Source organism: Doryrhamphus excisus, chromosome 23 (assembly GCF_030265055.1).
Source record: "Doryrhamphus excisus isolate RoL2022-K1 chromosome 23, RoL_Dexc_1.0, whole genome shotgun sequence".
Taxonomy (NCBI): domain Eukaryota; kingdom Metazoa; phylum Chordata; class Actinopteri; order Syngnathiformes; family Syngnathidae; genus Doryrhamphus; species Doryrhamphus excisus.
The window spans coordinates 9,679,047-9,706,654 of NC_080488.1; the positions used below are offsets into that span (position 1 = coordinate 9,679,047).

Consider the following 27,608-nt stretch of genomic DNA (forward strand, 5'->3'; position numbering starts at 1 on the left):
CGTTAATTAATCCTACTTGGTGGAAATTCACTTATCACAGTTGGGTGTGGAACCAATTAACCGTGATGAATGAGACATGACTGTAATTGAAATAATATCATTGTGTAGGATATTAAGTGGTGAGAGCTGTGGACCATGAGGTACGCCTCTAGTTCCACTGGACTCCTGCCTGGTATAGGCTCCAGCAAACCAAACCATATTTCATAATGAAATATCTTGACATGGCGGTGATGAACAAATTTACAAATGTCTTCCACCATTGACTCATCAAATCAATCCCTTGGAGTAATGCCAGCCATTAGAGAATGTCCATAAAATGTTGGACTCGCATAAATGACAGAAAAGTGCTGAGATGATTATGAGAAGGATCTGTCAAGAGGTAGACTGTCCTTCCGTTTTTTTATTTATTTTTTGCATCAAGAGATTATGACGTGTCTCATCTGTCTACACAGAATGGCATCTGCTGACACGTGAAGGGCACTTATGGTGACAAATGAGTAGAGGCTGACGACGAGCACATAAAATAACCACATACACACAACGCTATCATCATCATAAGGAAATATATATTTATATCCAGCTGAGACAAAAAAAAATTACATATTAATACGGCAGGAGTGGACAAACATTTAAAATCGTGGGCTGCTTTGGGTTAAAAAAAATGGCTGAGGAGCCGCCTTTGTATAGTTGGTCATCAAACAGAATGACATACTTGCTCACGGTGCAACAACACGAAAACCAAACTTCCACAGCAAGTTAACGCATCGCATAAATCAATACTACTGCTTCAACTAAATAGTGATAAACAACTAAGATCTAAACTTAACACAACTTAAAACCATTATTTCAATATTCATGCAAGGCATGCTGGGTAATCCAAAGGCAACAATATGAACTATGAAAATAAAACATTGGCTATCAAGAGTATGTTAACTCCTTATTTACTATTCGGAGGACCTCAACATATAATATAACAAGAGTACCACAAGCCCAGCATACCTTGCGGAAATAATATATGGGTGTTTTTTGGCATGGATATTGTGTATAGAAATTTGTTTATATACAGATTTCATCTGACTATTTTGGTGACCGTTGCATGTCACACTAGCACGACAAGTCATGTTTCCATGCTAAAAAATGTAAAATTAAAATAAATTGGAAATACCGCTGAGGAATAAGATTATTTTGGTTCTATGTATAATGTACAAACTCAAGGAAAACATAAAAACATGTATCAATACGAGTTTTATATGAAAAAAAAGTGTTCCCATAATGTATTTTGTTGAGAAAACCATTTCATTGGAGGAATGCAATGCTGCTTCTGTCCCCCAGAGGGAACCAGAGGACCCTGAGCCCAAAGCAAAAGGAGGGAAGCTGACGTCATCGCAGCACCTGCCATGAATGCATAAAAAAAAATGTTTTCAACTGATATTGCGACGCTAGCATATTGGCCACACAGTCAGGAGATCGGGAAGACCTTTGTTCGATTCTCCACTTGGGCATCTCTGTGCGGAGATTTAACAAGCTGAAACATATATTACGATATTAGAATTTAGCCATAAATTTAGCTAAAATTCTGAATTTCACTTTAAATGATGCATAAGCCTCAGGGTTCAAAGTTTAAGAAAAAAAATAGCAACTTATACACAAGAATTTACATTGAGTCGTCATGTCCACCAAAGAGGACAGTGGAGAGACAAGTGTGTTGTTTCCTGTATAATATAACTGCATCACATGTTATCAAAGCCAAACTGGATCAAAGGAATAACATAGTTTCCGATCAAACCTGCTGAACAATGCAGTCTGGCAGCCAGACCTTCTCTTTCATTGGACAAACCCCAACAAATCTATCACCAGAAAGCCCACGATGTCTTCTCCACATGAGTGTTTTGCATTTAAAGTAAGGCTGTGCAATTTTTGTCCCTTACAGAGGACAAAAATAGGTTGCCGTGACAGGAGGATATATGGATGATTATCAATGACGGGCGGTGAGGTCCTTAGCTGGTGAGGCACTGACTCCTCTGGAGTTTTTTTTATGTTAATACAGGTTAATATAATAATGTTATAATAGAATAAGAAGAATCATTTGTTTTTGTATTCATCCCATGATACTATGTATTAGTGATCATGCATTCATGTGTTTGCTTGTCAGAGCTCTGCGACCTGATGCTATTTAAAGTCTTCATCATCGTTGCCATTAGTAGCCGCTGAAGACCAACCATAAAGCAAGAGTGACACCAGCATCGGAGAGTTAGCTGTTGATTCACCATCTCAGTGACGTTGAAAAGGTAGGAAAGCATGCTTGTTTTTCCCCACCAAGTACATTTTCTGATTGTTCATTCCACTGAAATCTGCCTGAAAAACCTGCCTGTGACGTTTCGGTGATGCGCTTCACCTGGGTGCGCTTCACCTGGGTGCGCTTCACTTGGGTGCGCTTCACCAGGTTCAAAAATTACACCAGGTCGGAGTTGGCGAGCTTTCAGGGCGCCTTTGGTGCGCTGTTTTGTCACGGAATTGTCACCGCACCAAGCTGAGGATGTGGACACCTCCCTTGGTGCGCCGCCCGCGCCCATCTTGGCGCAGTCCAGTCTACCAAATTGGCTGCGCTGGACCAAATTACCACCCTGCGCCACGAAATTATAGCCCAAGTTGTGACGTTTCAGTGATGCGCTTCACCTGGGTGCGCTTCACCAGGGTCAAAAATTACACCAGGTCAGAGTTGGCGAGCTTTCAGGGCGCCTTTGGTGCGCTGTTTTGTCACGGAATTGTCACCGCACCAAGCTGAGGATGTGGACACCTCCCTTGGTGCGCCGCCCATGCCCATCTTGGCGCAGCCCAGTCTACCAAATTGGCTGCGCTGGACCAAATTACCACCCTGCGCCACAAAATTATAGCCCAAGCTGTGACGTTTTAGTGATGCGCTTCACCTGGGTGCGCTTCACCAGGGTCAAAAATGACACCAGGTCGGAGTTGGCGAGCTTTCAGGGCGCCTTTGGTGCGCTGTTTTGTCACGGAATTGTCACCGCACCAAGCTGAGGATGTGGACACCTCCCTTGGTGCGCCGCACACGGCCATCTTGGCGCAGCCCAGTCTACCAAATTGGCTGCGCTGGACCAAATTACCACCCTGCGCCACGAAATTATAGCCCAAGCTGTGACGTTTCAGTGATGCGCTTCACCTGGGTGCGCTTCACCTGGGTCAAAAATGACACCAGGTCGGAGTTGGCAAGCTTTCAGGGCGCCTTTGGTGCGCTGTTTTGTCACGAAATTGTCACCGCACCAAGCTGAGGATGTGGACACCTCCCTTGGTGCGCCGCCCACGCCCATCTTGGCGCAGCCCAGTCTACCAAATTTGCTGCGCTGGACCAAATTACCACCCTGCGCCACGAAATTAGAGCCCAAGCTATGAAAATAATAAATTAGTAACTCTTAACGCCATTTTCATTTTGTAAAAGTAGCTCTCACTAGAACAAAACCTTGGCGCACCCTAATATAGCCAGTATTACATTGAAATATTTACACTTCACCTAGTATGTGATTGGTATCAGTATCGGTATATTTCACTCATGGATGATCAGTATCAGCAGCATCCCTAATACTATATGTAAGTACAGTATACTTTGCCCCATAACCATTTTTAACTAAGCAGACTTGCTTTCTGCTTCCAGAAATGAGTTCTGTAGAGGAACTACTGTTCCATCTGTGTGTGTGTGTGTGTGTGTGTGTGTGTGTGTGTGTGTGTGTGTGTGTGTGTGTGTGTGCGCAGCAAAGAAAGTCCTGGTTTTCTTTGTGACATTGCAGCTGGTAAAAATAGCTCCATTTAAACACAAATCCAGCAAGCGTACATAAACCTAGCAGATGAACGCTAAACCTGAAGACAGCCATTACATGAACAGGAACAAACTGCATGCCACAATATATTTATATTTTATTCAATTCTTTCTTCTTCAATCTTCAATCTCTCTTTTTTAGTATTTGTAGTTTGTTATCTTATCTAACTGTTTTTGAATGACTGTTGCCGGGGGCTCTTGTCATCAAAATGTCATCAAAATTTAAGGAGGAGGTATCATTTTTTTTGCCCATGTTAGTATATCAAATACTGTAATCCCTCATTTATTATAGTTAAGTGAATTTCCGGGAAGTAGGATTCTTTATTTATAAATGGAATATTTTCATAGCTAAGAGCAGAGAAAAGCTTTACAACCTTGTGTATTTTTTGGGGGTTTTAACCATTAGAGCCCTCTAGACATGAACTAACACCCCTATAGTAACATTTATACTCATGTTATCCAATGAAATCGACACAGTAAGAGTAAAAACCCGTGTTTTATATTAGGGATCATTGTGCCTGTTGTGAGATCATTCATACCTACAATAAAAGGCTGTTGTTCTGGCGATCAAGCCTGACATCAGTGTAGAATAATTGTCTAGTCTTCAAATACATCTTGAATGCCTATTATCACTTGTCACATGCAAATTTAGTTTTTCAGAAATATATTTAATAATGTTTGGTGATAATATATGGCGTATTATTAGTCGCTAAATATGCATATTGAAGCAAATCTAGCAAAGTATGTTCTGCTTAAATTAAGCATTGTCAAGCATAAATGTACAATCGTCAGAACAACAGGCTTTTATTGCAGTTTTACAAAAGGCATAATAATAATAATAACAAAATGATCTTCACAATACTAATCATATTAATAACAAAATGGGCTCACAAGCACGGTTCTCTAAATATATATCTATTATGTCAGGTAATATAAATGTAAATGTGACTATAGGGGTGCTATTTCATGTCTGGGGGACTCTAATAATGTAAAAAAAAAACATGCAACCAACAAAATGATCTTCACAATACTAATCATATTAATAACAAAATGGGCTACAGTTATGGCCGTAACACAGCACAACACTCAAATCTGAACCCCAGGCATCACTTCCTGTCCACGCGTCCGGAAGACATTTATAGTAACACACACAAGCACGGTTCTCTAAATATATATCTATTATGTCAGGTAATATACATGTAAATGTGACTATAGGGGTACTATTTCAGGTCTGGGGGACTCTAATAATGTAAAAAAAAAACATGCAACAAACAAAATGATCTTCACAATCTAATCATATTAATAACAAAATGGGCTACAGTTATGGCCGTAGTACAGCACAACACTCAAATCTGAACCCCAGGCATCACTTCCTGTCCACGCGTTTGGAAGACATTTATAGTAACACACACAAGCACGGTTCTCTAAATATATATCGATTATGTCAGGTAATATACATGTAAAGGTGACTATAGGGGTGCTATTTCAGGTCTGTGGGACTCTAATAATGTAAAAAAAAACATGCAACCAACAAAATGATCTTCACAATCTAATCATATTAATAACAGTTATGGCCGTAATACAGCACAACACTCAAATCCGAACCCCAGGCATCACTTCCTGTCCACGCGTCTGGAAGACATTTATAGTAACACACTCAAGCACGGTTCTCTAAATATATATCTATTATGTCAGGTAATATACATGTAAATGTGACTATAGGGGTACTATTTCAGGTCTGGGGGACTCTAATAATGTAAAAAAAAAACATGCAACAAACAAAATGATCTTCACAATCTAATCATATTAATAACAAAATGGGCTACAGTTATGGCCGTAGTACAGCACAACACTCAAATCTGAACCCCAGGCATCACTTCCTGTCCACGCGTTTGGAAGACATTTATAGTAACACACACAAGCACGGTTCTCTAAATATATATCGATTATGTCAGGTAATATACATGTAAAGGTGACTATAGGGGTGCTATTTCAGGTCTGTGGGACTCTAATAATGTAAAAAAAAACATGCAACCAACAAAATGATCTTCACAATCTAATCATATTAATAACAGTTATGGCCGTAATACAGCACAACACTCAAATCCGAACCCCAGGCATCACTTCCTGTCCACGCGTCTGGAAGACATTTATAGTAACACACTCAAGCACGGTTCTCTAAATATATATCTATTATGTCAGGTAATATACATGTAAATGTGACTATAGGGGTGCTATTTCAGGTCTGGGGGACTCTAATAATGTAAAAAAAAAACACATGCAACCCCTCATTTTGGCATGTACTAGACACTAACATACACATCTCTGAATAAATGTTGCAGTTGCCATGACAATGACAGAGCCTCTATTTTCCTCACTGCAATATAAAGCAGTGTCCTATGCTAATCATTATGAAGCTATTGTCTAGTATGGAGAAAGTAAATATAGTTTCATTGATAGAACACCACCCACATTTGAGTATCATTTGCCAGCAATTACTCTATTTATGCAAGAGTCCGTGTTGAATTCTTCATATGCAAGGCAGCACTGAAGGGTGTAGTGTCGTATCTTCAAAGTCCATGTAGATAGCTTTCTAATCAATTCTCAGCTGGCCTAGATGAGCGTTAACGTGGCAAGGGAGGCCAACCCAGACATCTGTCGGGATGAATTTTTCATAAAGAAGCCATCTTTGCGGGAACACCCTTTTTTTTCAAATAGCGTATGAAACATTTACCATAATCAGTGAAATGAAGCCTAACAGCAAGAATGGACTCGTAAGGGCAACACTTGTGGTCCGGCTTATGAGAAAAAGGGCAAACTAAAAGCTCTTTGACATGCATGCCATGCGGAACCTGCTGCTGTAATAAGCAGCCCGGCCGTATATTCCTAAGCTTTCATGACTATGACTTCTTAGCTTGGTTCATTCCTCACTTTGTATTTTTACTTAAACCATTCAAATTCATTTTCCTCACCGATCCAACCAACCTTTTCCTGTTCTCTTCTCGTTTCATGCGGCATGCCTAAAATGCTTTGAATGGTTTCTTTATGCTTTAGATTATACAGAAGATTCCACGCAGATTGAGATAAAGTCTTTATTTTTAAACCTCGCTGTGCACGGTGCGAGCAACAGCGGCTCTTTGCAATGAAACCGCAGTGTGACGCTGTCTTTTTTTTTATTGTCACTACCGTCGTCTCATTGGGCTCAATGACACGTCATTGCTGCAGTCACCTGGAGTTTAACCCTGGGATTAGTTTCCTTGCCGTGTACGTGAACAGGCTGTTAGAGAGCCCAGACAATGTAAAGTGACACGGCGTGCTCATCGTTTTCTGACCACGTCGCCGCTTAATGTGAGGGCGGCGTGGTGCAAAATATTGTTGCGTCGTATCCAATCCACTTTATTTATATAGCACATTTTATAGTAACACACACAAGCACGGTTCTCCAAATATATATCTATTATGTCAGGTAATATACATGTAAAGGCCACTATAGGGGTGCTATTTCATGTTTGGTGGACTCTAATAATGTAAAAAAAACATGCAACCAACAAAATGATCTTCACAATACTAATCATATTAATAACAAAATGGGCTACAGTTATAGCCGTAATACAGCACAACACTCAAATCCGAACCCCAGGCATCACTTCCTGTCCACGCGTCCGGAAGACATTTATAGTAACACACACAAGCACGGTTCTCTAAATATATATCGATTATGTCAGGTAATATAAATGTAAAGGCCACTATAGGGGTGCTATTTCATGTCTGGGGGACTCTAATAATGTAAAAAAACATTCAACCAACAAAATGATCTTCACAATACTAATCATATTAATAACAAAATGGGCTACAGTCATGGCCGTGATACAGCACAACACTCAAATCTGAACCCCATGCATCACTTCCTGTCCACACATCCGGAAGACATTTATAGTAACACACACAAGCACGGTTCTCTAAATATATATCTATTATGTCAGGTAATATGAATGTAAAGGTGACTATAGGGGTGCTATTTCATGTCTGGGGGACTCTAATAATGTAAAAAAAAACATGCAACCAACAAAATGATCTTCACAATCTAATCATATTAATAACAGTTATGGCCGTAATACAGCACAACACTCAAATCTGAACCCCAGACATCACTTCCTGTCCACACGTCCGGAAGACATTTATAGTAACACACACAAGCACAGTTCTCCAAATATATATCTATTTTGTCGGGTAATATAAATGTAAACGTGACTATAGGGGTGCTATTTCATGTCTGGGGGACTCTAATAATGTAAAAAAAAATGCAAAAATAAAACCAATTACAATAAAAACGAAGAACTAAAAGACGGGGTTTTAAGACGAGACTTAAAGCTTTCGATGGGGAGAGAGTTCCATAGTTTGGGGCCAACCACAGAAAAGGCTCGGTCCCCCCTGGTCTTAAGTCTCGTCTTAGGCACCACAAGTTGGAGCTGGCCCTCGGACCTCAGTGACCGAGCTGGAGAGTAAATTTGATTGAGGTCCGAGATGTATTTGGGGGCCAGTCCATTCAACGCCTTAAAAACAAACAATAAAATCTTAAAATCAATCCTAAAGCGAACAGGCAACCAATGCAGGGAGGCCAGAATTGGGGTGATGTGCTCCCCTTTTTGGTTCCTGTTAAAAGCCGAGTTCTGGACTAACTGTAAGCGGGAGACTTTTGGCTATGGTTGTATGGTTCTAGGATATGATACAATATTGTCTCTAATTGTTATGAAAGATAGACAGTCATAATAAATGCGAGGCAAGCGACTCAAATACTACATACTAAGTATGCATTGATTTGATACTAAAACCAGAATATATTTTTCCTAATGAAATATGAAATTTTCATAATAGACGCAAGGGATTCCCTCAGTTATTGGAAACACTGACACGTCAAAATAGAAATCCATAAAGCTCTCTTGACAGAGCATGAAAGTGGACACATCCTCATGATTGATTAGACTGCCTCCTGACAGATACCCGGCGATTGTTTACTGTGGTGGACTCTGGCAACGACTGGGCGTTTTATTGCTGTCTGGCGCTGCAGTATTTCAAAGTTGGACTTGACTCCTCGGATGGGGAAGCACATTCGCTGCAAGCACACCCGTACACGAAAATATTACTGTTCTCGTCTGTTGCCTTTTTAAAAGCATGTTTTTCTGCACGGTGGTCGAGTGGTGCAGACCTCACAGCTAGGAGACCAGGGTTCAATTCCACCCTCAGCCATCTCTGTGTGGAGTTTGCATGTTCTCCGGTTTCCTCCCACATTCCAAAAACATGCTAGGTTAATTAGCGACTCCAAATTGTCCATAGGTATGAATGTGAGTGTGAATGGTTGTTTGTCTATATGTGCCCTGTGATTGGCTGGCGACCAGTCCAGGGTGTACCCCGCCTCTCGCCCGAAGACAGCTGGAATAGGCTCCAGCATACCCCCGCAACCCTAATGTGGATAAGCGGCATAGAAAATGTATGGATGAATGATACTGGGACATGTTTGTATATTTGTATGTACACATTTTGCATTAAGTTGCTGTGTGATGAATTCAGTGCTATTAGTAAAGTGTTTTTTTTTGGAATGTGGGAGGAAACCGGAGTACCCGGATTCAAACCCAGGTCTTCCCGAGCTCTGTGCTAACTATGCTAACCATTCGTCCACCATGCGACCCATGTATTAGATGTATGTTGCCCCAAACGGATAGGCTCTCGCCCGAAGACAGCTGGGATAGGCTTCAACCCCCCCCCCATGACCCTCGTGAGGATAAGCGGTAGAAAATGAATGAATGAACGGGTAGAGGTTCCTTGTCAAATATGACAAATATATAAAATATATAAAACTAGTATCAATATTTGACTTGTAAATTATGTAAATAGCTTTTATCCTCAGGAGCTCGGGAAGACCTGGGGACTCCGGTTTCCTCACACATTAAAAAAAAAAAAACACTTTGCTAATAGCACTGAATTCATCACACAGTAACTTAATAAAAAATGTACATACAAAAAAATGTACATACAAATATACAAACATGTCCCAGTATTATTCATCCATCCATTTTCTATGCCGCTTATTCACACTAGGGTTGCGGGGGTATGCTGGAGCCTATCACAGCTATCTTCAGGCGAGAGGCGGGGTACACCCTGGACTGGTCGCCAGCCAATCACAGGGCACATATAGACAAACAACCATTCACACTCTCATTCATACCTATGGACAATTTGGAATGTGGGAGGAAACCGGAGTCCCCGGAGAAAACCCCTAGCCCGAGCCTACATTAGTAGCTTTTCAGACTTATGTACAGATATCTAGCAGTAAAGTAACCTGAAAGTATTGGAGGTGATATCAACATTTATTACTCAATAGATGACTGCAGTTGTCGGCAAATGTAATTGCAGCAATTTTTTTTTCATGCACAAATTTTGCATATCAATGGATCTGATTTCCTTAAAGGCCTATTCATTATTCCAAAACAGTTATTTCTGCAGGAAGCGGCCCTTGAATGTTGAAGCCTTTCAAAGCTACTTGACGCCACCAGGTGATGCTTAGCTGACTTCAACATATCATTATGGATTCAAAGGGCAGCACGGTGACAGTGGAAATGAGACGGAAACCACAAATAAGCTCTTATAGAGGTGACATCCTCTTCTACAGCGATCCCAGCTTTGGAAAGAAACACTTCCCAGACAAATGGAACGTCACTTCCCACGGCTCAGTTTTTGAAAACGTCTAAAGTTGAAAGTTGAGTTTGTGCAATTTGGAATTGAATATGTTGCTCTGTCATCGATTCATCCATCCATTTTCTATTCCGCTTAGACCAGGGGTCTCAAACTCAATTTACTTGGAGCTAGGGTCTGGGTGAGACTGGGCCGCATCAGACCCCCCCCCCCCCCAAAAAAAACGCATATATTAAAAACAGAAAAATATACAAACTTTTTCAGTGTTTTGGTTCCGATTTTCTACAATAAAAGCTCTGATAAAACATTCCACTGTTCTCAAATATCTTTATTTTTCTGCACAAAATAAGATGAAAAATAAATAAACAAATCAAGAATAAAGAAAATCAATCAGTAATAAATAACTATAATAATAATATTAAAAAAGGCAAATAATAAAAACTTAAGAAACCACATATAGTTGGTGGGTAGACAAATTATTTTTTTCAGATTAAAATGAACAAAGCATTATTAGAGCCCTGTAGACATGACAAAACACGACTATAGTCACATTTATACTCTTTTTATTTACAACATATTGCGCAACTGCAGGGTCTTGAGACACATGCTAACTCGCAAACTAGAGAGCTAGCGACCTAAACGGTAGCCTTCAAGTTATTTCCTTTAAACTTAAATAGCCAAAAACTTACCACTTCCACACGGATAGGGAGGATAACTATTAACAGTTATTTAACCTTTAACATGAACATTAATCAAACGTAATAATTTTTTCTGGGTACATGATACCATACAGCATCCATATCAAAAACTTACCACTTCCACACGGATAGGGAGGATAACTATTAACAGTTATTTAACCTTTAACATGAACATTAATAAAACGTAATAATTTTTTCTGGGTACATGATACCATACAGCATCCATATCAAACTTGCGCGGGCCGCACTAACATTAAACTTTCATATCAAGGCGGGGGCCTCAAACTAGTGTCCTGCGGGCCACATTTGGCCCGCGGGCTGCGTGTTTGAGACCCCTGGTATATACGATCTGCCGCTTTTGTTCTTGACACAAATGATGCGTGTAAACCAATCTTTGCAAACAGACCTTTGAAACAGACCAATCAGAATCGTTTATTTAGACCGCGGTCCGTAGTTCAAAACTTACCACTTCCACACGGATAGGGAGGATAACTATTAACAGTTATTTAACCTTTAACATGAACATTAATCAAAGGTAATAATTTTTTCTGGGTACATGATACCATACAGCATCCATATCAAACTTGCGCGGGCCGCACTAACATTAAACTTTCATATCAAGGCGGGGGCCTCAAACTAGTGTCCTGCGGGCCACATTTGGCCCGCGGGCCACGTGTTTGAGACCCCTCGCTTAGACTCATTAGGGTCGTATTCCAACTGACTTCACCCTGCACTGGTCGCTAGGGCACATCCACACAAACAACCAAACACGAACAAAGAAAAAGCCAGCGAGTTCTAACCAAGAAGAAGCGGCTCAGTGCAACATGTGCAACACAATGATATCATACAAAGGAGGCTGCACGACCAACATGATTAAACATTAAACACCTGCGGATTAATTGTGCAGAAATAACAGCGTACTCGGTCTTTGATGCTCCACATCGGAAATCCTCTAAGCAGTCAGAATCGGGGAAATCAAACAATAAATGACGACTGTCTCATGCCATTGTTAAAGAGGATTGAAGAAAGGTTGCTGTGTACACACTGTGCACCACATCCTGTTTATGCTAAGAGTCCACTGGGCCGGCGCCAGATGGTGCCAGTTCACGCCAATGCAATTTGCTGTGGCACCCAGTGGAGCCAATAAGGTGCCTAGTGGCATGCAGTGGCTCGTGGTGGCCCGTAATGCCGGCAAAAATTTAATTTGGCAGCAAGAAAATGTTTTAAAATCTTTGTCACGCCACTTGCATCCAGCAATTACCGCAAAGTGTCCACCAAGTGGAACCAAATGTCGCAAACAATCCGCCTATTGGAATCCACTGGAATGTAATGGCACGAGCTAAGTTGCTCCAATGATGCTATGGAAAGTACACGAGCTAACGTTAGCTGTATTATTGTTATGTCACCCTTAGTGATGCTAGAAGTCTACTGGGGCGGCGCCAGTTGGTGCCAAAGATTATGTGATTGGCGCGCAGTGGCACGTAGTGACTCGGTGTGGCACCAAATAACGGCAACATGCAGAGCGGTCATTAATTTGGCGCCACTACGTGCCAATCACATAATCTTTGGCCTGAACTGTCACCAACTTCTAGCATCACTAAGGGTGACATAACAACAACACAGCTAACGTTAGCCCGTGTACTTTCCATAGACAAACCTTTCACAAGTTGTTTACATATTTGATATTCTGCACCCAGGTTAGTGCATGTTTAAGTGCCTGCAGCATCACACGCTAATACCGAAAGAGCATATGTGGAAATGTTTTTTCATGAGCTTTTCAAAGAGTACTCCTGTGGATAGAACGTTAATAACATTCATATTCAAGTTGAAAGGTTTGATATTTATGTACTGGTTGAAAACAGCCCTGTGAGAAATTCATAATAAAGTTGATAAAAAGTTCATATCATTTAAAGATTCATGCACAAGTTCAGACATTTCATACAAAAAGACATTTCTTTAGCACTCTCATTTAAACCATGTAAACATTTATGACCCTGCTTCTTAAAAGCAACAGAATCGAGCATTGGAAGGAACGGAATCGCAACTAAATGCCCAGCCTTACCCCGCAATGTTATGATTTATGGGATCTATTATGCCGGGAAAGTACAGCGCTACAGTGAAAATGTAAATAGCTACACACTGTTGGAGACAGGTGTTGACAAACACCTAACTACACACACAAAATGTCATGTTCACAGTGGAGTTTACTAAAAGCACTTTGGGGCAACATACATCTAACACATGGGTCGCATGGTGGCCGAATGGTTAGCATGGTTAGCGCAGAGCTCGGGAAGACCTGGGTTCGAATCGGGGTACTCCGGTTTCCTCTCACATTCCAAAAAAAAACCACTTTTCAAATAGCACTGAATTCATCACACAGCAACTTAATAGAAAATGTGTACATACAAATATACAGTGTCATTCAACCGTCCATTTTCTATGCCGCTTATCCACACTAGGGTTGCGGGGGTATGCTGGAGCCTATCCCAGCTGTCTTCAGGCGAGAGGCGGGGTACACCCTGGACTGGTGGCCAGCCAATCACAGGGCACATATAAACAAACAACCAACACCCGGAGAAAACCCACACATGCACGGTGAGAACATGCAAACTCCACACAGAGATTACCAAGGGGGAATTGAACTTGGGTCACCTAGCTGTGAGGCCTGCATGCTAACCACTTTTACACTGTGCAAACCCTCAAATTGTTAAATATTATTGTAGTATGGGAAACTGCTTTTGCATGTTTCCACTGCAAGTATCAAGAGCCAAAAGAAGTTACACAAGTTGTGTATCTCCTCCAGGATTACACAACCATTTTTCCCAGTGTCAGTGTGGTGGAGATCCCGGGAGACAGGCCAGCATGCCAGGGGAGGTGGAAGGTGCTGGAGGAGGGCAACCACCCAACAGCGTGGGGCCATGATCTGCTCCTCTGAGCGAGGAGGAACACGGCCAGCGCCAGACAAATTAACCTACAGCAGGCCAATCGCGGGCATGTTTGTACCCAAAACTGTTTTCCGAAACAGACCCCCCGAGGGCCCAAATTCCACAAGTGACATCTGTGTTCATAACCCAGTACCATGCAATCCAACTGACATGACAGAGAAATACGCCATTGGCACCCGGTTCTCTTCATAGATGGGAGGTTCAGGACTTGGAAGCCTTAAGTCTCGGTCACGCAGGGAAGGGATGGGAATGTTTTACACTTGTATAAGCATTAAGAATGTTCAAATGTTATTCCGTAGAGTAAGGATCCCAAGGGGGTCCAATACAAACCCAGTCCACATCCATCCGTGTACTGCACTGACCAAAGATACAGTAAACCTCGGCTATATCGGATTCAATTGTTCCCACTGGTTTTGTCCGATATAAGCGAAATCCGTTATATGCGTATACCGGAAAATGTCCGTTTTACGCATATATCGGATTTATATCCGGTATATGCGTAAATCGGATTTTATCCGTTATAAAAAGGCACTTCCTTGACTATGTTTCCAATGTACCTGGACGCGCAGGCAACGCTGCAAACGCTGCAAATGACGTCGTATAGCGGCCTGTCACGATTCGGCGAATCGGAGCGCCACGATGCGGCCATCCGATATATGCGAGGGGAATTTAATGGAAGTGCATTGGAACGGGACTGGAGATTTTGTCCGAAATAGGCGAAATCCGTTATAAAAAATCCGATATATGCAATGAATTTTTATTGGAAATGCATTACAGAAAAATCGGTTCTTTTTTATCTGTCCATTTTGAGCGAATTTCAGATATATCCGAGTCCGATATATTTTATATACTTTACTGTATAAGAATAAATCTGGAATTGTGTGGCATGGACTAGCAGACTAGCAGGAGTTGCAATCTATAAAAAAAACCCAAAGCAAAGCACCCATTGGGGTTATCAGGTTTGCTTTCCTGCCCGTCGTTAACCGTGTTGTGAGTAAGAGGATGTTCACAGTGAATTACTGCCGCCATGATGCTGCAGTCAATAATGAGCGAGGGAGCTTCAGCAATTTGTATGAAAGTAAATATGTTGTAAATGGGGTGATAAGTGAGCTGACATCCTCATACAATTCTCGCCTATTCATCACCTTTAGCTCACATAAACTCCATCAAATCCGTATGCAGTTTTTACATCATTAAAGATAAAAAAAAAAATCATTTCCCCTACTTGGAAGTCACGTCCTTCACATAGACAGAAGCCCAATTGGACTCAAGGCTGTTAATTCCTGCTATTTATCTTACAAACTTACAGGAATGGAAACATTTATCTGGTAAAAAGCTTGGATTGTTTTTTTATTTTGCTCTGAATCCTACAACTTGAAAGTATCACATACTGTACGGTCTACTTCCTCTCAATGGCATCATGAAAGTTTTTCATAACCGGAGATTGTAACATAAAATGTCCAAAACGACTGAGCAGAATGGCATCTTTATAAAGTATACCTCAAATGGGACCACCACATCGTTTTATGGTACCCGCAACAGCCTGAGAATAATACGTGTCAATAATACACTTCACCTTTCTCCTTCATATGTATTTGTTCTTTCTTTTTGACAGAAATATTCTACTGTGTACAGTTCTTCATTCAGTCATTCATTTTCTACCGCTTATCCTCACAAGGGGGCGCTGGAGCCTATCCATTTGGGGCAACATACATCTAATACATGGGTCGCATGGTGGACGAATGGTTAGCATGGTTAGCATAAAGCTCGGGAAGACTGGGTTCGAATCCGGGTACTCCGGTTTCCTCCCACATTCCAAAAAAAAACACTTTACTAATAGCACTGAATTCATCACACAGCAACTTAATGCAAAATGTGTACATACAAATATACAAACATGTCCCAGTATCATTCATCCATACATTTTGTATGCTGGTTATCCACACTAGTGTTGCGGGGGTATGCTGGAGCCTATTCCAGCTGTCTTCGGGTCGCCAGCCAATCACAGTGCACATATAGACAAACAACCATTCACACTCACATTCATACCTATGGACAATTTGGAGTCGCCAATTAACCTAGCATGTTTTTGGAATGTGGGAGGAAACCGGAGTACCCGGAGAAAACCCACGCACACACAGGAGTCAGGAGATCCGGAAGACCTGGGTTTGATTCTGTGCTTGGACAACTCCGTGTGGAGTTTGCATATTCTGCCCATGCATGGGTTTCCACATTCCAAAAACATGCATGTTAGGTTAATTGGCTACTCCGAATGATTTATGGGATCTATTATGCCGGGAAAGTACAGCGCTACGGTGAAAATATAAATAGCTACACACTGTTGGAGACAGGTGTTGACAAACATTGACTACACACACAAAATGTCATGTTCACAGTGGAGCTTACTAAAAGCACTTTGGGGAAACATACATCTAATACATGGGTCGCATGGTGGCCAAATGGTTAGCATGGTTAGCACAGTGAGGAGCTCGAGAAGACCTGGGTTCGAATACGGGTATTCCGGTTTCCTCCCGCATTCCAAAAAACATGCTAGGTTAATTGGCGACTCCAAATTGTCCGTAGGTATGAATGTGAGTGTGAATGGTTGTTTGTCTATATGTGCCCTGTGATTGGCTGGCGACCAGTCCAGGGTGTACCCCGCCTCTCCCCCGAAGTGAGCTGGGATAGGCTCCAGCATACCTCTGCAACCCTAGTGAGGATAAGCGGCATTGAAAATGGATGGATAAATGGTACTGGGACATGTTTGTATATTTATATATAGACATTTTCCATTAAGTTGCTGTGTGATGAATTCAGTGTTCTTAAAAGAGTCAGAGACTCTCGACCAAAGACAGCTGGAATAGGCTCCAGCATACCCCTGTGACCCTAGTGAGGATAAGCGGCATTGAAAATGGATGGATAAACGATACTGGGACATGTTTGTATATTTATATATAGACATGTTCTATTAAGTTGCTGTGTGATGAATTCAGTGTTCTTAAAAGAGTCACAGACTCTCGACCAAAGACAGCTAGAATAGGCTCCAGCATACCCCTGCGACCCTAGTGAGGATAAGCGGCATTGAAAATGGATGGATAGATGATACTGGGACATGTTTGTATATTTATATATAGACATTTTCTATTAAGTTGCTGTGTGATGAATTCAGTGTTCTTAAAAGAGTCAGAGACTCTTGACCAAAGACAGCTGGAATAGGCTCCAGCATACCCCTGCAACCCTAGTGAGGATAAGCGGCATTGAAAATGGATGGATAGATGATACTGGGACATGTTTGTATATTTATATATAGACATTTTCTATTAAGTTGCTGTGTGATGAATTCAGTGCTATTAGTAAAGTGTTTTTTTTGGAATGTGGGAGGAAACCGGAGTACCCGGATTCAAACCCAGGTCTTCTCGAGCTCTGTGCTAACCATGCTAACCATTCGTCCACCATGCGACCCATGTATTAGATGTATGTTGCCCCAAAGGGATAGGCTCCAGCATCCCCTTGTGAGGATAAGCGGTAGAAGCTCTGTAACCCCTCTGTAGATCCCTGGATGAGCTCAAATATAGATATAGTTCGGTGTCAATCAAAACCGAGCATTGTTATCCAGACGGAATATGATCTGACAGTTATACAAAGGCTGTCCAGCCATTTTAGTGGCATCAGAACACATCAATGTAAGCATCAATGTAAAGTCGTTATTCTATTTTTGAAGCACCCAGGCACACGCGTGTTTGGCATATTTGGTTAGTGCACATTAGGGAGTGACTAAAGCCGTGACTCATTTACAGCCTCACGTTTAATTTGTGGCTTTTCCACATAGTTCACCTTCCTTTTAGCCCGAGTCCCACTTGGAAAGCAAGAAATTAGGACACTAGCTCCCAGGAGAATTTTGGAATAAAACAAGGTCAGTAGAAGATTTACTGGTGATTGCGTTTCTGTGAGTAATCATTGAGATTTTCAACTCCATGCAGTCTGCAAGCCAGTAAAACAGATCCAGTAATATCGTGCTGTGCAAAAAGATGTTTTTTTTTTTTTTTTTTTTTTTTAGCAATGCCTTTATAGCTAAAATATCACAGACGAGCTGAACTGTTGACGATAGCAGAATGTTTTCGTGTTTGTTTGTCCATCTGTTTCTTAGTTAACAGGCTACTTCCTGGTTTATGGAGGATGACGAACAGACTGCCAATGCCATTATGATTCTGGGGGTGTGGAGGCTTCTGCTGATGCCATTGTGACATTTCGATTTTCACTATGAAAGCAATTTCATATGAAGAAGTAACTTACAGTAAACCTCGGATATATCGGATTCAATTGTTCCCATTGGTTTTGTCCGATATAAGCGAAATCCGTTATATGCGTATACCGGAAAATGTCCGTTTTACGCATATATCGGATATGAGTAAATCGGATTTTATCCGTTATAAAAAGGCACTTCCTTGACTATGTTTCCAATGTACCTGGACTGGGCAATGAAAAGAGACGTAAGGTAATGAGAATTTAACTTTATTGGACTCTGAGCATAACAAATTGTTAATTAAGCTAGGCCCTGGCAACGCTGCAAATGACGTCGTATAGCGGCCTGTCACGATTCGGCGAATCGGAGCGCCACGATGCGGCCATCCGATATATGCGAGGGAAATTTAATGGAAATGCATTGGAACGGGACTGGAGATTTTGTCTGAAATAGGCGAAATCCGTTATAAAAAATCTGATATATGCAATGAATTTTTATTGGAAATGCATTACAGAAAAATTGGTTCTTTTTTATCTGTCCGTTGTGAGCGAATTTCCGATATATCCGAGTCCGATATATCCGAGGTTTACTGTAGTTTACTAAGTAAGTTACTTAGTTACTAGTTTTTGTGTCATAGAAGTATATCATTCAGTTATTTTCACATTATAATCAAAGAAACATGAATGAGAAGCGGTTGCAGTACTTAGAAACCATAATTGAAGCCAGCAGGCGGAGCTCAGCAGGCTTCCAAACAACAGGTTAGCACAGGGGTGGGCAAACTACGGCCTGGGGGGCACATCCGGCCCGCCAAGTGTTTGAATACGGCCCGCCCAATCTTTCAAAAGTATTTCATTTAAACTCAACATACAACCTGGCATCATGGCCTGAGCCAACCTTTTGATGGTTGTATCAATTTCGTTGTTTGACATGGTCTGTTGTTTACAAAGTGCTCCTGAAAAAAGAGACACAAGCACATAATAATAATAAAAAATAAAATAATAATTATTATATTATTATTATAACTATTATGATTATTATATTTATTATATTAATGCTAATTATTATATTAATTATATATAATAATATTGTTATATTTGCATATTTTACACAATAATCATATAATAATTATTTTAATTTTATTTTAATTATTATACTATTTTATTATTTTTTAAAATATTTAAATATAAATATAAAATAATAAATAATAATAGCAGATTGCATGACAATTTTACAGATACAATAATACCAGGTGGACTGTTACGTGTAAAATATATAGTCTGCCCCCCCCCCCCCCCCCCCCCCCGGAAATTTTGTTATATCAATGCGAGTCAAAAAGTTTGCCCACCCCTGGGTTAGCACCACCCATAAGAAGTGTGACCTTCGGTACCGTGCAATCAAACCGGCAAGCCTTCAGAAGCCATTACATCACCGTCCCAACACCGTCCTGTAAACATGTCCCCTACGTCTTCTCGGTCAAGTTTTTGACCACATAGTGACATAATATATGTTTCTCTTCACCCCTTGTGGGAAGGTCACAGAAAATTGAGAAGAATCATTAATGTTCCGAGCACGTTGACTTTTCCTCTCAACCCCTCTCCGCTATTGCTGTGGACTGACAACTAAATTGCACCATGCCCATTGCTTTTCACAGAGGGCCAAGATATCATTGGGGAAAGGAGAGACAGCCGATGACATCATGCTGCTCCGTGGATGGCTGTCAGGATGAGTCAGGTGAATGTGGGCAGACTGAAAGTCACAAGGAACAAAACCCTCATCCAGTGAAGATGCATCCAATTCAGTCAGTATCAAAGTGAGTGGAACCCTGCTGGCAGCTGTACTGTACTATAATGTATAATGTCTGCAGGTAATAATGCATAAGAATTGTGAATTATTATAAGATCACCTGTGCCTACTTCCAGTATGCGGCATTACCAGGATTGACATTATGTTCCATGCATAACAAAACAGTAAAGGTCATACACAGTACGTACGGTATTGACTACTTTGATGTGTACTACGTTAAAAAAAATTCAGTGTCGGTCAGCATAATGTACTATGTGTACTATTTGTGTCATGAGTGACAAAGCAAATTAGTGCAATATAGCTCATTAGTAAGAAGAAAAATTGCCCCTGGGCCGCACTTTGGATTGCAGTGTTTATTTTCAGGAAGGTGCAAGAGTTTGAAATTTTATTTTTAGTAACGTTCCTTACCTGAAGTCTCATCGTCGCAACGTTCAGACTGTTCAAATCGTTACTAAACAATGACAGTGTTCAAAAACAGTTGCACTGCCTGGGAGATCCACCAGGTCTGATTTCTTCTCTTTTGAAATATGTAAAGTTTGGCAAACAGGACATTAATTTGCGGGGACGGCTTTTCACCAGCCTGTAAAAGCTCGCTTGTGCAACATGTATTGAAAAGCCAGCTCAGGACAGATCCAACTTCTACTCTCTGAACGTGACGTCTCTACCAGCTATTGACGCTTTTCCACTGACAAAAAGTCCAAAAAGTCAGTCATTTTCCAAGACAACACCTAAACCACGGCTGGGTGCTCATTGTTGAACGGATTTATTATTTTCAAGTCAATGCCAATTTTAACAGTTGAGGATACACAACTTAAGGTTACAACAATACCGTGTTGTTACTGCAGTCTGATACTCCGCAGTCTCCATTTGGCTGCAGCAGTCTTGTTTGGAATCAAATTTGTCTCCTTACTGTGTAAGTCAATACACAATGATTCAACCCCCCGAGACATTACTGGCAAGCAGAGAAAAAAAATTGGAAATCTAATCAAGATTAAATACATGAAATGAAGGTCAATAGTGGTTATTTTAAAGTAAAAATAATATTTATCATCCCAGGCATCGTATTTAATAGATAGATAGATAGACTTCCTTTATTGTCATTGCACAAAAACACAGTAGTGAAATTGCCAACGAAATGTCGTTGCCTGGCTCCCATATAACAGACACAAAAGAAGATAAGTAATAATAAATAATAACAATAATAATAATGTGGAGAATAAATAGACACCAAATATGAACAACATAATGTAAAGTGCAGCGTGAACAGTAAATTGCCCAAATAATTTAAATAATTAAAATAAATAATAATAATGTAAGTAAGATAGAGGGGCTTATTTGGCATTGAGCAGTCTGATGGCCAGGGGGAAGTAGCTGTCTCTAAACCTGGTTGTTCTGCAGCGGATGCTGCAGAGCCTTCTCCCCGATGCCAGGCGAGAGAACAGTCCATGCTGGGGGTGTGTGGGGTCAGAGCAGATCCGATGGGCTCTAGATAAACACCGGCTGTTTGCTATTTCCCTAATGGGGGGGAGCTGGGTCCCGATGATCTTCTCCGCTGTCCTCACCACTCTCTGCAGTAACGTCCAGTCCGAGGCCTTGCAGCTCCCAGACCAGACGGAGATGCAGTTGGTCAGCAGGCTCTCGATAGTCCCTCTGTAGAAGGTGGTAAGGATAGGAGGGGAGAGGTAGGCTCTTCTCATCCGCCGCAGGAAGTGCAGTCGCTGCTGTGCCTTCTTCGCCAGAGAGGAGGTGTGGAGTGACCAGCCGAGGTTGTCCGTGATATGCACCCCCAAGTACCTGGTTGTGTTCACAACTTCTACGGCTGTGTCGTTGATGCTGAGTGGAGTGTGGCTGGGTCTGGATCTCCTGAAGTCGACGATGAGCTCCTTTGTTTTGTCAACATTCAGGATCAGGTTGTTCGCCTTGCACCAATCCACAAGGTGTCGCACTTCCTCCCTGTAAGCCAGTTCGTTGTTGTCCTGAATGAGGCCCACAACTGTTGTGTCGTCCGCGTACTTCAGGATATGGTTGCTGCTGTACTTGGGGCGACAGTCATGGGTCATTAGGGTAAACAACAGGGGGCTCAGAACACATCCCTGGGGTGAGCCGGTGTTCAGGGAGATGACACTGGATGTGTTGTCGCCCACTCTGACATACTGGGTTCTATCTGTGAGGAAGTCAAGCAGCCAGTTGCACAGGGAGGTCTTGAGGCCCAGTGGCTCCAACTTGCGTACCAGGTCCTGGGGGATGATCGTGTTGAATGCTGAGCTGAAGTCTAGGAACAGCATCCGTACATGGGTGTTTTTCTTCTCCAGGTGCTCCAGGCTCAGGTGGAGAGCAGTGGAGATGGCGTCTTCAGTGGAGCGGTTTGGCTGGTACGCGAATTGGAAAGGGTCGAGTGATGGGGGGAGTATGGAGGTGATATGGTCCTTAACCACCCTCTCGAAACATTTCATAATGGTTGATGTGAGTGCAACGGGCCGAAAGTCGTTCAGACATGTAATAGATGGTTTCTTGGGCACTGGAATTATTGTGGCGGACTTGAAACACGGGGGGACTACAGCTTGGGCCAGTGAGGTGTTGAAGATGTCTGTGAGCACGTGGGCCAGCTGGTCTGCACATTCCTTGATCACCCGTCCTGGGATGGCGTCTGGGCCTGCAGCTTTCCGCACGTTGACCTTCCTCAGGACTCTCCACACAGCAGCAGTATCAAACTTGACTGCCTGTTCATCTGGGTGGGGGGTAGCCTTCCTCGCAAGGTTATTGTTCAGAGCCTCAAACCTTCCGAAGAAGTCATTTAGCTCATTGAGGAAGCTGATGTCATTCTGGCAGGGTGCAGGTCTGGCTTTGTAGTCAGTGACAGTCTGGATGCCCTGCCACAGTCGTCTGGTGTTGCCGGGGTCCTGGAAGAAGCTTTGGATCTTCCGGCTGTGGGCACGCTTTGCCACTCTGATGGCACGGTTCAGATTTGCCCTTGCTGATCTGAGTGCCATCACATCACCAGATTTAAACGCAGCATTGCGTTGTCTTAGTCTTTCACGCACCTCCTGAGTCATCCAAGGTTTCTGGTTGGCCCGTGTGATGATCGTCTTGGTGACTGTAACCTCCTCCATGCACCACTGTATGTAGCCTGTTACAGATGCAGCATACTCCCCCACATTGGTGTGTTGGTTGTATGTTGCAGCTTCTCTGAACATGTCCCATTCGGTGCACTCAAAACAGTCTTGCAGTGCAGACATAGCTCCCTCTGGCCACACCCTCACCTTCTTCACAGCAGGCTTTCCCCTGGTGAGCAGGGGCTGGTATGCTGGAATTAGCATAACAGATCTGTGATCTGAGGAGCCAAGGTGTGGGCGGGGGACGGCTTTGAATGCTTCCTTGATGTTTGTGTAAGCCAAGTCCAAAGTATTCTCACCTCTAGTAGCAAAATCCACATGTTGGTAGAAATTCGGAAGCACCGTCTTCATGTTGGCCTGGTTAAAGTCTCCAGCAACAATAAACACGCTGTCCGGGTGTGTGGTTTGCATGTCGCTGATGGCAAGGTAGAGTACATTCAGGGCTTGCTTGCAGTTAGCATCAGGTGGAATGTAGACGGCAACAATGGTGACGCTGGTGAATTCTCGGGGAAGGTAGAAAGGTCTGCATCTCACAATCATAAACTCAATGTCCACACAACAGTGACTGGAGACCAGGGTAGCGTTGTTACACCAACTGTTATTAGTATAGATGCAAACACCGCCCCCCCCGGGTTTTACCCGTGAGTGCATGGCTCCTGTCAGACCTGAATGTTGTGAGCCCGTCCAGGCTAATGGCGGAATCCGGGACAGATGAGTTGAGCCATGTCTCGGTGAGGATGAGGATGCAGCAGTTTCTTGTCTCCCGTTTGGTGCTTAAGTCCAATTTCAGGTAGTCCAATTTGTTTTCCAGGGAGCGTACGTTGGCGAGCAAGACTGATGGAAGCGCTGGTCGGAACGGGTTCGCTTTTAGCTTAGCTGTAAGTCCACCACGACAACCCCGCTTCTGCTTCCTCTCGCATCGCCTTCGATGTCTCCACGGGCGGTCTGTACTGTGATCTGTTATTCCTAACTGGCGTAGCAGATCAAGGCTTTCAAAGTTTATGGGCTTCAAATTGCTGATTTTTCTCAGACGAAGGATAGCCTGTCTGTCGTATACTATTCTAGTACTGTTACGCTGGGCATTTGATGCTGAAAACACTGATCTATGTGGCGAAATTATTGATAAAGTGTCTGTATTACCAGGAGCCAAAGCAGCCGCAGCCGGACAGGGCGCCGCCATCTTGGAAAAAAATCTAATCAAGATTAAATACATGAAATCAAGGTCAATAGTGGTTATTTTAAAGTAAAAAATCATATTTATCTTCCCAGGCATCGTATTTAATATTGTATGCATACTGAAATCTGACATATGTGACCTAAAATGGGCAAAATTGGAAATCTAATCAAGATTAAATACGTGAAATCAAGGTCAATAGTGGTTATTTTAAAGTAAAAATAATATTTATCTTCCCAGGCATCGTATTTAATATTGTATGCATACTGAAATCTGATATATGTGATCTAAAATGGGCAAAATTGGAAATCTAATCAAGATTAAATACATGAAATCAAGGTCAATAGTGGTTATTTTAAAGTAAAAAATCATATTTATCTTCCCAGGCATCGTATTTAATATTGTATGCATACTGAAATCTGATATATGTGACCTAAAATGGGCAAAATTGGAAATCTAATCAAGATTAAATACATGAAATCAAGGTCAATAGTGGTTATTTTAAAGTAAAAAATAATATTTATCTTCCCAGGCATCGTATTTAATATTGTATGCATACTGAAATCTGACATATGTGACCTAAAATGGGCAAAATAATCATCAGAATAATCAAACATTTACCTGTAGTCAGATGGGATAGGCTCCAGCTCACCCGTGACCCTGAACAACACAAGTGATAGAAACTGGATAATGGATTACAAACTGCCTACCCCAAACCAACGCAGGTAGATCCACTTGATCCAATTCTGTGGATGAACAGGCACATGTTTGTATGATGTGGAGAAAAAAAAAGCAAATATTTACAGACATTAACACTATTATCTTCACAATTTTGATAATCAGCACCTCATGCTATCATTGCAAAATGAATAATCACACGTATTCTACATTGTTTTGATCTCCCACATCTCCACACTCATTTGCATGTGCTCAATTATACATGCGGTGTGTGACAAACATGTGCGCTTCCTCATAATTAGAAGGAATTATTTATATCATGCTGTGCTCTCACCATTTGTTGAATACAGCAGGTACAAAAAGATGCCGTTCAAGGACATCCCAACTTGTGTCTCCCCAGGTCATTGTTACTTGGGCAAACATTTATCATTCAGACACACGAATGCACCTTGCGTCCCCTCTCACCTCATTCGTTGGATGTACAACCTTTCAGTTACTGTGTGGAATGCCATTTTGCCATGAAATCAGTCTTGAACGCTTCCTAGTACTGTAAGTGACAAGGATGATGGTATCCACAGTCACAACAGGTATTTCACGTGTGGATAGTTTCATGCATTATAGTGGAAAACACATTCCTTGTATGGATAAATGAATAATTACATACATTTTATGCACCACTTTAAAAATCAGGGTGTCCAAAGTGCAGCCCCGGGGACATTTTCAGTCCACCTTTTTTTTAAAGATGGCCCGCGGCATTTAAATTTTTTTTTTTTTTTTTTTCCTGTAATGGGGGTTATCTTCTGGATCAAGCTGCATACTTTTGAAGATACAACAAATCCGTTAGCACACTCCAGATTCCACAGTGTCTCGGTGATATACGATGTAATGGTGTTTGTTGTCTTCCTATGATGATAATTCAAAAGTGCTCTGACCATTTTTTGTGGAATAACATACAAAAATGGCGAAAATTATTCTATCTCGCAATGTTAAATAATCTTTTAAACACTTCCTGGACCCAGACCGTGATCCAAATCACCCCCCCCCCCCAAAAAATTTTTTTGGCCAAGGCAGGAATTGAACCCTGGTCTCCTAGCTGTGAGGTCTGCGTGCTAACCACTAGACCGCCATGCCGCCCATTATTATTATTATTATTATTATATTTATTATATTAATGCGAGTTATTATATTAATTATATATAATAATATTGTTATATTTGCATATTGTACATAATAATAATATAATAATTATTATTTTAATTTTATTTTAATTATTATAATATTTTATTATTTTTAAAATATTTAAATATAAATATAAAATAATAAATAATAATAGCAGATTGCATGACAATTTTACAGATACAATAATACCAGGTGGACTGTTACGTGTAAAATATATAGTCTGCCCCCCCCCCCCCCCCCTCCCGGAAATTTTGTTATATCAATGCGAGTCAAAAAGTTTGCCCACCCCTGGTATAGTCGGAGCTTTCCAAAATAATACACAAGCTCCTTCTACTCAGAACGTCTTGCTGCACTGGTGGAGCTTCTTAATTAACACCTACTCCGGCCAACTACATTTTCTTTAGTTGCATTGCTTGCTGAACAAATAGCAGTTTTGTTTTGTTATGTTCTTTTTTTGGCCTTTTGCTATGATTGCCAGCAGCTTTGCCCTCGTCTTGTTAAGCAGTTTTCTCTCCGCGTGTGATTGAATTGGCTGAACACACATAGCAACGTGAAGGCGCCAATTCACAATAAATGTAAATTATCAAGAACTTCTTTTTGCCATAAAGTAGAAACATGTGCATGTGTGTGGTATGTGTCTGGATGAACGAGAGAGAGAGAGAAAGAGCGATACAGTGGCACCTGGTCTCTTGAGATAATTCTATTTAAAGCGCTACTACTTCATTGGGTCCACTACAATACATACTCAGGGTTCTAGAACATGCTTATCAAATGTCCAAGTGTTCCAAGTGTTCTCCAACAAATTATGACAGGAAATCTTCACAATGTCTATTCATTCATTCATTCATTTTCTACCGTGTGCTGGAGCCTATCCCAGCTGTCTTGGTGCGAGAGGCGGGGTACACCCTGGACTGGTCGCCAGCCAATCACAGGGCACATATATAGACAAACAACCATTCACACTCACATTCATACCTATGGACAATTTGGAGTACTCCGCTTTCCTCCCACATTCCAAAAACATGCTAGGTTAATTAGCGACTCCAAATTGTCCATAGGTATAAATGTGAGTGTGAATGGTTGTTTGTCTATATGTGCACTGTGACTGGCTGGCAACCAGTCCAGGGTGTACCCTGCCTACCACAGCTGGAACAGGCTCCAGCACCCCACAAAACCTAGTGTGGATAAGCGGCATAGAAATGGATGGATGAATGATACTATTTGTATGTACACATTTTGCATTAAGTTGCTGTGTG

At 41.6% G+C, this 27,608-nt stretch overlaps 1 protein-coding gene across 1 annotated transcript in view; it reads left to right on the forward strand.

Moving 5' to 3' along the window:
- The first annotated feature begins 1,822 nt into the window (after positions 1-1,822).
- The window catches only part of ctnna1 (catenin (cadherin-associated protein), alpha 1), a 73,835-nt gene continuing 48,049 nt past the window's right edge, over positions 1,823-27,608 (forward strand). Inside the window, exons 1-3 of the mRNA XM_058063021.1 lie at positions 1,823-2,004; positions 2,153-2,288; positions 20,057-20,215. Coding sequence (XP_057919004.1) covers positions 20,094-20,215 — 122 coding nt within the window. The 5' untranslated portion in view covers positions 1,823-2,004; positions 2,153-2,288; positions 20,057-20,093. The remainder of the gene's footprint in view (positions 2,005-2,152; positions 2,289-20,056; positions 20,216-27,608) is intronic.